Source organism: Protobothrops mucrosquamatus, unplaced genomic scaffold, assembly GCF_001527695.2.
Source record: "Protobothrops mucrosquamatus isolate PMUCROS unplaced genomic scaffold, P.Mucros_1.0 scaffold738, whole genome shotgun sequence".
Classification (NCBI taxonomy): Eukaryota; Metazoa; Chordata; class Lepidosauria; order Squamata; family Viperidae; genus Protobothrops; species Protobothrops mucrosquamatus.
In genome coordinates this window covers 496762-508687 of record NW_015387011.1, presented here as the reverse complement: position 1 = coordinate 508687, position 11926 = coordinate 496762, and the positions used below count along the sequence as shown (strand labels likewise).

The 11926-nt window shown below is 41.2% G+C and overlaps 1 protein-coding gene across 1 annotated transcript; it reads left to right on the top strand.

The window, feature by feature from the left end:
* The first annotated feature begins 3401 nt into the window (after positions 1-3401).
* LOC107289623 (ohanin-like protein) lies at positions 3402-7050 on the top strand. The gene is given in 4 exon segments (XM_015818414.2): positions 3402-3474; positions 4534-4629; positions 6613-6895; positions 6897-7050. Coding segments are annotated over 4 exon segments (606 nt in total).
* The last annotated feature ends 4876 nt before the right edge of the window (positions 7051-11926 follow it).

Sequence of the window (11926 nt, the reverse complement as noted above, 5' to 3'; positions counted from 1 at the left end):
TTCTCAGCGATGACCATTATGGTTGGGGAATTCTGGCAGTTAGTATCTATGCAACTAGAAATTGCCAAGCTTGAGAAACAGTGTCTTAGACTATAATAGATTGTAATATAGATGATGATGATGGTGATGACAACAACAACAACAACATGCTGCCTGAATCATTTTCCTGCACAATTCTGCTAATGGGGTGCAGGCATCTTAACATGGCAACTCAGAATGGGATCCAATTGTTTCCTATGGAAGTTGGAGGTGCACGTCACCCTTTTCAGCTTCACCCATCTCTCCAAAGAGCTGACGGGTAAGGCTTTGAGTTCTTTAAACCGAATGAGTACACACCCTCCGAACAAGTTGTATTGTTCGCTGTTAATGATTATTCTTGCTTGCTTCATGGCTAGAGAATGCGGCTGATAATTGGTGTTTTGGCTGTTGCATACAATGTTGTTTCTTAAACTAATTACTGAATAAATAGCCAAGACGCTTGGTGTGTTTTCTGAATGGGAACCAACTGGAAATCCTCTTTTAAAGTTTTGAACTGAAGAACAATTCTACTGGACATAACAATAACAATAACAATAACAATAATAATAATAATATTGGAAGGGACCTTGGAGGTGATCTAGTTCAACCCCCTGCTCAGGCAGGAAACCCTATACCATTTCAAACAAGTGGCTGTCCAGTCTCTTCTTAAAAACTTCCAGCGTTGGAGCATTCACAACTTATGGAGGCAGGTTGTTCCACTGATAATGATAATGATGATGATGATGATGATGATGATGATGATGATGATGATGATGATGATAATAATAATAATAATAATAATAATAATAATAATAATAATAATAATAATAATAATAAAAAGTTGGAAGGGACCTTGGAGGTCATCGAGTCCAACCCCCTGCTCAGGCAAGAAACCCTATACCATTTCGGACAAATAGCTGTCCAGTCTCTTCTTAAAAACTTCCAGTGTTGGAGCATTCACCGCTTCTGGAGGCAGGTTGTTCCATTGGTTAATTGTTCTAACCGTCAGGAAGTTTCTCCTTAGTTCTAGGTTGCTTCTCTCCTTAATTGTTCTAACTGTCTAAAAAATTAGGTATTAGTCTTTAAGGGCCACAGAACTCTTAATTGTTTCCTGTGAGCTAAACTTGTGTTCAAGATTATGAAACCTGAGGTGAAGATGTAACATCTCCTGGAATTGCATCATCTAAGACCTCTGATCAGTTAGCCAACCTGTGGTCCCCTCTTCCTTCTATACAGCATGCCCAATTGAAAAATGCTGCAGAACAAGCTATCTGTTAGGTTAGGTTAGGAGAAACAGGAAACCATATCCTTGACAGAAAGTATTTAAGAGACTTCAGTGAAGGGGCTGACAACATTTGATCCAGAGAAGTCACAGTCTCCAGGGCTCACAATTGAAAAGAAGGTAAGATTTTACAATGCAGCTTTTTTCCAGAAATGCTGATTACTTACCCTTGCCTGTGAATCCCGTAATATCTTGGACTGGAGATAGAATGTGGAAAGGATCTTTTATTTTCTAAGGGCTCAAAAAACTTTATGCTTTATGTTGACACACAAAGCGCTGCATTTTATCACAATTCAATTTTTTGAAGTAAGGGGGGAGCATTTCTGCCTTTTTACCTTATTAATTCCTAGAGAAACATGTCGAAGAAAAAGGCTAGAGCATTATTCATTTGCCCATCAACTCGACTACTTGTTTGTGAAGCGAGCCTTGGAGAGATCATCACTGACTAATTCCTTCAGCAACAGCTGTTGGTGTATAAAGTCCATGTCATTTTCAGGCATGATCCTGCATAACAGTTTTATCTCATCTCCGGAAGGAAAAATTATTCAAGAGAAAATTTGAATAAAGGTAGACCTCAACTTATGACCATTCATTTAACAATGGTTTGAAGTTATGCTGGAACTAAAAAAAGTGACATGACCCATCCTTGAAGTTATGACTGCCACACCACCCGTGGTCAGGTAATTGAAATTTGGGCATTTGGCAACCAGCTTGCCCAGGGATTGATTGCCTTTATGGTATTTCCTCCATTTATTATTATTATTATTATTATTATTATTATTATTATTATTATTATTATTATTATTATTATTATTATTACTACTACTACTACTACTACTACTACTACTACTACTACTACTACTACTACTACTAAGCTAGGTTTGCCTAATGACTGTGTGATTCATTTAATGGCCATATAATTTGCTTGAAAACTGAGATTTACTTAATGACTACAGTAAAACTGATCATAAAATTGGGTCCAGTCACATGATGATTTGCTTAGCAAGTGCATTGCTTAGTGACTGAAATTCCGATCCCAATTGTGGTTGTAAGTTGAGAACTATCTGTAGAAGCAGTAGTCATCAGCAAGTTGGGATAGTGGAATTGGGAACGTGAGACTGGTAGTCACAAGTTGCGGCTTAAATTTTGAGTGATTAAAATAAACTCTGAGCAATGCCAATTTTCCCCCTTGTTTTTCTTCTACTGGCATATTCATTACTTTCCCCTAAAAAAAAGTGGAGAAATGAGGAAATGCTAATTAGAATTTATAAAACAGACTTCCAGCAAGGAAAACCCAATCCAAAGAGAACCTACTGGAATTCAATCTCTCACTTTCCTGAACTCAAAATGATCCAACTTAAAGCGGCCAAAGGCATTCGCCTTCCAAGACCTGTCAAACTGCTGAAGCTGCACTATGTTTCCACAAACCACTGAAAACAGGCTGTATATTGCACTAAAAAACACAGACACACTACTTTATGATGTTCACGAAAGCATTGCATAGCTTCAACTGTTTGTGGGCTCAAGGAAGGAGAATGTCATCTGCCATTTTGTGTTACATCATGTTAACAGTTAGCCATCTGCTGTTTAAGTACTGTAACAAATCAGTCGTCCGCCATTTTGAAACAGGCAAGCCCATTAATATCTAGGGGTTGTCTTTAAAAGTCAAAAGTTCTTAAACGGGGGGGGGGGGACTGTCTAAACTCAAGCCAATACAATTCTAGCAGGAGACTACACAAGGTCTTTTGGAAGCTGTTGTGTGGAATTGTGCAACCCTTTGCATGTCCTTCTATGAAAAACCTGTGCTGCAATCCTTCCTGAAACGTTGCTTGGGTGTTCAACCAACCCATTGCAAAACAGAAGGACAGTTTTGAATTTCAATCCTTTCGTAATTCACAAAAGTCTTCAAAATTTTGTTTGTTGGTCATCTGCCAAATCTGGGAATGAACTGTGTCAGATCATTCACAGCAAAACTTTAGAATAAAAAATGATGACATTGTACGGCATGCTCTGGATTCACTTGAACTAAGTCCTAAATCCGTTTTATCATTTACAGTACTTCTTTTCTCCCTTCTGTAGGAAACGAGAGCTTATAACGATCATGTCTCCTTCTGCTGGGTTCCAATTTAGTCTGAACTTCCTACAAACAAAGAAAGTCCCGTGGAAGCTCACAGGTAAAGAAAAAGGTTGTGGTTTGTTTTTGCTCTATCAACACTTTCAGCTCACTTTTGTGCAAAAATAAACTCCAGTGTGCCCCTTTGATCATATGAGGCACACTTTTCCCCAGTCTGATCAAACATTCTTATTCCATTAGGTATGTTTGCTGCCTTCAAGTATATATATTTTTTAAAAAGGTGGGATAAAAATATAAAGATAATGTCTTTATATGTAGCAAAACGTTTTTTCTGCTTTGGTCATCACTGAGTCATATACTTTTTGTCATATTTTGTTCGTGTATTAGCGAAGGCTTGATCCCTGTAGATTGCTGGGAAAGACAGATCTATCTTAGGAAGGAAAAGGAAATACATCCCACTGTGTATTTATCAGCCAGTCTGTCTTCTCCAAATCTCTTTTTTCCAAACAAACCAAACAGAACAATATATTTGGCTAACCAGGAAACAAAAGTCAGAACATTTCCAAGATGTGCAAAATATTACAGGTAATCCTGCCCATGATTGAGCCCACAATTTCAATTGTAAGTCCTGACGGTCGTGAAGTGGATCGTCACATGACTATACTCAATTTTGCAACCTTTATTGCAGCAATCATAAGGTATATGTGGTGGATTTAAAAAGAAATCCACGGTTGTTAACCAAATGCCACAGCTGTTAAGCAAACCCATTGTTTGTTAAGGGGAGGGGTTTTTTTTTGCTGGAACCTGGACATACATGCTGGTTTTTGTTAAAAATGCCATAAATTGTGGTCATGTGACCACGGGACATGGCAAAAGGTCATAAATTCAGGCTGGTTATCCAGCACTCAAAATGCACTCATATGACCATGGGCAGGATTGTGGATCTGAGCGGGGATATGGATCTCAATGCTGGAACTTCAAATCCATGTCGTAAGTAGCTTTTTCAGAATCCATGGCAAGTTGAGGACTATCTGCACACTACATGTGACAACAAGGGATAAATTACACCCAGTTTTTTCTGTCAATCAAACTTTATCATCTATAAGACAATATAAACATGCCTTACATATTCTTGCCTTTGTGCTCTGTCCACATTTAGGACTCTGTTACATACTCCTGTTCACACTATGCTTTTTTGCTGACCAGGAAAATGGTGGAAAAGCTCTAGCTTTACCCCCTGGGATATGGAAAAAAGGTAATAGATGGGTTAAATAAGATTGGTGGGCGGGGGGGGAAGGGTAAGTATTGCCAGATTTTAAAGCATCTTAATTGAGAAGAAAGGTAGATGTCCTTCTCCAAGATCAGTTGGGTCAGGTGAACAGTAATGCCAGACAATCTCATTGCAATTAAGTTGGATCGCTAGATATTCCCTGGCCTCCTTCGTATGATCCAACAAGGGCACTCCTAACATCAGAGTCACTTGTTGAGATGGGTGGCTATAGAAATCAAATAAATCTATATCTATCTATCTGTCTGTCTGTCTGTCTGTCTNATCTATCTATCTATCTATCTATCTATCTATCTATCTATCTATCTATCTATCTATCTATCTATCTATCAATTGTGGAGGGAAGAGACAACAAAGTCATGTAAAATTTAACTAACAAACATTGGCTTTCCCTGCTTGCACCTACCTATAGTGCAAACCTGTCCCAGAAACATTTTTTTGTACTGTATTCCCATGATTTTGCTTTCATCCCCAGTAATCTATAAAAGAGGCAACTTTAAGTCCGCTTGAGCTGTGAGAGGGCATTTTCCTTTATTCTGACACCATAAGCTGCCTAGAGCATGGGTCCCCAACCCCCGGTCCATGGACCAATACTGGGCTGCAGCATGCTAGCAACCGGTCCGCACAAACAAGTGAAACCCCAATCTGCGAGATGCAAGCAGCATGGGAAGCCACGCCCCCTCTGGTCTGCGTAAAAACCTCTCTCCACGGAACCGGTCCCTGGTGCCCCAAAGGTTGGGGACCTCTGGCCTAGAGTCACCTTGGCGAGATGGGTGGTATAGAAGTCTAATAATAAATAAACAGACTCAAATGTGGCCTTGAGATGCATAAGATCTGCTAGGCCAGGGGTAGGCAACCTTGGCTCTTTTATGACTCATGGACTTCAACTCCCAGAATTCCTGAGCCAGCCATGCTGAGGGGAAGGGGAGAGGTTTCCAAGCTGAGCCATGCTGGCTCAGGAATTCTGGGAGTTGAAGTCCACGAGTCATAAAAGAACCAAGGTTGCCTACCCCTGTGCTAGGTTTTGACATCTTAGAGTAGTGTTTCTCAACCTCTGCTAGTTGGAGTGCAGAATAGTTTCTTAAATGGGCTAGCAAGATACAAGAAACAGTGCAACAGTGACCCCAGAACTATAGGCAGCCCAAGTGTCCTTTTTGAGTGGTCAGAAGCTTTTTTGACAATGGTTCTTGAAAACCAACTGCCTGTAATCAATTACTTGTTAAAAAAAAACAAGGCTAGTGGTAAAAATGAACCATATTGGAGAACTGAAGATCACAGCATTTGTTGTGGCATAGCAATAGCAATAGCAATAACAATATTATATACCGCTTCACAGTGCTTTACAGCCCTCTCTAAGCGGCTACAGAGTCAGCATATATGCCTCCCCCAACAATCTGGGTCCTCATTTTACCGAACTCAGAAGGACGGAAGGCTGTGGGCTTGAGCCGGTGAGACTTGAACTCCAGGCTGTGGGCAGAGTTCACCTGCAATACTCGATTCTACCCACTGCGCCACCACAGATCATATCACACATATATGTGTGTGTGAGACTAAACATACACTATTATACATTACACACCGTACATACATTATTCTGTTATTCGTGAGTGTGTTTTTGGGAGGCGAGTGTGAGGGATTTTGTGTTCTAAAAAGCCACAGTGCCCCTCTTACCGATCACTTAATTTTCGACTTGTCTTAGGGGAGCAGAGTTTTTCAATATCATTGGAAAAACGGTCAACCTTTATTGCACTATATCTCTATATAAAGCACTATTTAAAAAAAATCTTGGGTTTATGAAGAACGCAGACATGGGAGATGAAGCAGGGATATTTGTGGCCTTTCTTAGCTCTCTAATTTGGGGTGGGTGGGTGGGTGGGTAATAACGTTTTCAGTGGTGTTGCCCACCCAGAATTTGGTTTGCCTTGTGATGTTCTGTCTCTCTTCTTGCAGCTGATGTGACGTTTGACTCAAACACAGCATTCAGCTCACTGGTTGTGTCAGCAAACAAGAAGACTGTGAAAAATGTGGCTGTCCCCCAAGTTGTGCCAGACAATCCAGAGAGATTCAACAGCATCCCCTGTGTGCTGGGGTCTCCTGGATTCCGATCAGGGAAACATTACTTCGAAGTGAAGTATGGCACACAAAGGGAATGGGCTGTTGGGGTAGCTGGGGTGTCTGTGAAGAGAAAAGAAAATCTCAACCTTGTCCCTGAAGAACGGATTTGGCAAACGGGTCTCTGGAAAGATTATTGTGTTTGTGGATTACGATGGGGGAAATGTGTTTTTTGACATCAATAGTAACATCACTACCCTCAAGGCCAGTTTCAATGGGGAGAAAGTTGTACCCTTTTTCTATGTAGGGAACATTGTTTCACTCACAATTCTTTAAGAAGTTACAGTTCTTGATTAAAACAAGGACTTCTCTCTACGCAACCTTTGCAATGCCTGTTCAAGCATTTAATAATCTCTGGCTTTGGGAGGATAATCACGTACAGGTAGGGCTGAACTTACAACTGTTGGTTTAGTGACCGTTTAAGTTACAATGGAACTGGGGGGAAAAAAACCTTATGAACACTTTTCACACTTATGGCTATTGCAGCGTTCCCATGGTCACGTGATCAAAAAACAGTCCCTTGACAGCGGCCTCATATTTATGATGGTTGCAGTGCCCAGGGTCATGTGATCAGCTTTTGTGACCTTCTGAGAAGTAAAATCAATGGGGAAGCCAGATTCACTTAACAGCTGTATTACTAACTTAACAACTGCAGTGATTCACTTAACAACTTGTGTCTGCAAAGATCATAAAATCAGACAAAACTCACTTAACAACTGCCTCGCTTACTAACAGAAATTTGGGGTTCAGTCGTGGTTGTAAGTCAAGGACTACCTGTATCATATGTGAATGTCCCTCCCCGCCCCCAAACTGCCAACAGCATATAAATTCCAGGCTTGTGTTTGTCGCCATACGCTTTACACTTCTTTATATAAACAACGTAAATATTGCAGCCTTTTCCCCTTGCAGACATAAAGATTCCTTGAAGGGAATTATGTGAGGTCACATTAAAGGTTGTCCCAGTAATATACCAAATCTGTTTGATCATTTTGACAAAAGGAATTGTATATGTACAGTACAGTACTCCTAATAAAGTCTCTGTTTTATTGCTTTCATCATTTAAATACGATTTGCTTCCAATTCATGGTTACCCTCCAAAAACAAACAAGCCTCTAGCTAGACTCTTACTAGTTTTGTATGTTTCTTGACCCAAGTCATCACCCAGGGCAATCAAAACATTTCATTACCCTAATAAGTCTGGAAATGAGCCTAAACAATACGCAGAGTAGTTTTGATTCCCCTTACAGAAGCCCAGTATTCTCCACAACCAAAGTGATTCTCTTTGATAAGACAAAGACAGAACCTAATTTACCTCGATAAGGTAGTTCATGTCACTTTGCAGCCTCAACCATGTTATAAAATTACTCTGGGTAATTTCCAGATTAGTTTGCACTAAGCACACTTTCAGTCCACGCTTATATCCAGATTAAAGCAAACACACTGCTGAAGTTCAGGTAGCAAAAATATAGCTTGATGTTTGTCATCTTTGTGTTTGGAACAGTACAACTCTTATTGTCTAAGCAAGGGAAGCCTGATTGGGTTGAAGTTTTCTTGGAAAGATATATGAGGAAGAAAAAGATGCATTTGAAGGATGGTGAAGATGGTGAAGATGAAGACAGAAATGATGAGATCCTCAGGAAGAGAGTTGAGAAGTTCTTTTTTTAAAGGACAAGGAATGAATCCACATATCAACATGGGACAAGCAAGGATGGTTTGCAAGAATAGAAAGATATGAAGCATCATGAATTGTGTTGACATAAACTGGTTTCAGAGAGCCAGTTGGGTATAGTGCAGGGGTCTTCAAACTCGGCCCTTTTATGACTTGTAGACTTCAACTCCCAGAATTCCTCAACCAGGCACGCTGGCTGAGGAATTCTGGGAGTTGAAGTCCACAAATCATAAAAGGGCCAGGTTTGAAGACCCCTGGTCTAGTGGTTAAGGCACCAGACAAGAAACTAGGAGACCCTTGAGTTTAAGTCAAACCTTAGGCATGAGCCCAGCTTGGTGATCTTGGGCCAGTCCTCTCTTAGCCCTTAGAAACAGGAAACTAAGGAAAACAGGATAAGCCATTTCCAGAAATCTTGCCAAAAAAACTGCAGGGAGTGAACCAGGCAGTCACCAGCAGTCAAGAATGATTTGAAGGGACAAACCAAAAAAGTAGTTTTAGCTATGTTTCCTTTTCTTGCCTTAGACCTTTCATGTCTTTGTCTTACTATTGATCCTTCTCTGTGCTTTGGGTAACATTGCTTCTACTGAAAGTGTGTAGCCTAATGGGTCTATACCTATGGTGCAACCCTCCCTCCATAGCAGAACATCCAGATTCAGCCAGAGTTTCATTCCATACAGCATTAACTTTGTGAACTCTCAAGCTTCCTCCTTCCGTTATATGTTCAAGGTGGACAGTATTTAATATTTATTTGTTATGTATATGTAGGGGTGTGGGTCTATACACATGTTGTATATGGTATGTTTAGGTGTGTGTCATGTATGTGTTTCACTCTGAGAGCGGGCAACTAAATTTCATTTTTGGTTGTGCCCACAGTAAAAAAATGATAATAAAGGTTATCTTATCTTATCCCTCCATGAGTAACAGGAACGCTTCGTGCTCTTCATTCGTTCACATGATCAACTAAAAGCCATCACTTAAAAAGAAAAGCTTTCTCCTGTTATATACAGAGGCATATAGAGAAGAGTGTCCGGGTCTAAACTACTTTTTAATAGGATGAAAATGTGGGGGTGGGTGGGGAATGTTTATGAAAGGTGAGTTCTCAAGGATAGAAGCAAGCATTGTGATTGGTTGCTAGGAACAGAAGCCAGATGGAGTACTTCCATTGTGTCAGATTTTGCTAGACGTATAGTTAAGGCACTAAGTACAAGATTCTGTCTCAGCAGAGGCTTGGCACAGAGTAACTGGCAGGCTGACAGGCACAAGTCCCATGAGAAAGATGATGACCCAGGAGGACATGATGCCCATAGGAATGCAGGCACCAGTTCCTAGAAGAAAGGAATCCGGTCAAAGAAAGAAAGAAGCTGCTAATTTCACCACAAAGACTCTGATGGTAGCAAACTCAGTGCAAAATAAAAAAAGCTTGATTCCTTGGAAATGTATGGATTCCCTGCCCTGCATCTCAGGGCTTATTATTGAAGCAATTGCATCCTGTAAGTCACACAATGGCCTCACTTTTGCAGAGCTGAAGGAAGTGCTCGGCACAAAGGGATACGACGTGAGGAGGCACTATCCTAGAATCAAGAGGAAGCTACAGTCCTTGGTGTCTAAAGGTGCCCTGGTGCGTATGACAAGTGGCAATGGCTCAAGTTTTTTTGTAGTCAGGAAGTACCAGGAAAAGATCACCAAAATATCCAGAAACTTGGAGAAAGCCGCAAGGATAAAGAAGGCAGGGATGCCTGCTTCCGAAAAGGCAAANTGAGGAGGCACTATCCTAGAATCAAGAGGAAGCTACAGTCCTTGGTGTCTAAAGGTGCCCTGGTGCGTATGACAAGTGGCAATGGCTCAAGTTTTTTTGTAGTCAGGAAGTACCAGGAAAAGATCACCAAAATATCCAGAAACTTGGAGAAAGCCGCAAGGATAAAGAAGGCAGGGATGCCTGCTTCCGAAAAGGCAAAGGGAAAAACTGAAGAAGCAAAGAGTTTGAGCTGGAAGGCTGGAAAAATTAGAAGAAAGCCCAAGAGATCCCATCAGAAATTAAAGGCAGGACAAAAGCCCTCAAGGCGATCCATCAGCCAAAGCAAATCTGTTGAAAGAACACCAAATCTCTGTCCACGAGCCCTTTCTGCTGCCAAAAAATCAAGTTCTGCTGGTAGCAAAAGTAATTCTACTTCTCGAGAATCACACGACTCCAATCAGGGATCTGCTTCTGTTTTAAGGAGATCCAGCAGAAACTGCAAGAATACGGCTGCATCTATTTTTAAGACAGCCCAAAGTTCTCTCGACGAAAGAGCTCCTAAAAGATGCAGACCTTCAAAGAGAGGGCTTCCTCCTCCAGTAAAAGTGCAAGTCAGCCCATACTACAAGGACAACCTCCTTGCAAAGCCAAAAGCCCATTGTAGAAAGGTGAAGACCTACTCTGCGAAACGACGAAGCCGTCGCCGGATCAGAGCTGCATTTCACTCACCAAGGAGGATCTCATCCAATTCAGAAAAAGTCCTGAGAAGATAACAGAACTAAACCTCAAGGATGGAGGCCTTCAAAGTAGATGTCTTCCTTGTATCTATTAGAACCACAAAACATTCAATAAAGGTAACTAAGGCCTCAGGTTCCATTCATAATGGATGATTTCATAGCAATAGCAATAGCCCTTAGATTTATATACCACTTCACAGTGCTTTACAGCCCTCTCTAAGCAGATCCAGCATATTGCCCCCAACAATCTGGGTCCTCATTTTACCGACCTCAGAAGGACAGAAGGCTGAGTCAACCTTGAGGCGGTGAGACTCGAACTGCCAAATTGCTGGAAGCTGGCAGTCAATAGAATTAGCCTGCAGTACTGCATTCTAACCATTGCGTCACCACAGCTCTTATTTCATAAGTACAAGCTAGCTAGGGTCTATAATTTGGGAGACATACAAAGTGGCCTACAAAAGTGTTTTAAAATCTGTATTTCATTTAGGAGCTCCTTAAAAGGAAATGTTAGCCTCTAGCTACTTGAATTCTTCTGTTCCACTTGGAATGTTTTGCTCTGCCATAGAGATGTGAATTCTCTCTGTAAATTACAATATTCCTGGCAGCCTTAAACCAAACCCACAGTTCTTGCACATCATCATCCACAAATACAATGATGTTGAATTTGTAGGCCCTTCGGTCATAGTGGCCAAATTCTGAGAATGACAGCCAATCATTCCTCACTCATTGTCTTTCAACTTTGTTCCTGAATTTATAACCCTCCCTTCCAGAATTTCCACTGTTTTGAAAGGCAGAAATTTAACCCATTGTGCTATTAATAAGGCCCCCCTCATACAAGACCTTATTTTAGAGGGGGGTGCGGACCTGGCAGGTATTACTGAGACCTGGCTAGGCGTGGAAGGAGGAATACCTCTAGTTGACATCTGCCCGCCGGGTTTTCAGGCATTTCATCGGCCGAGGACCCGGGGTAGGGGCGGGGGGGTAGCGGTCATCATAAGGGAGAGCCTTTGT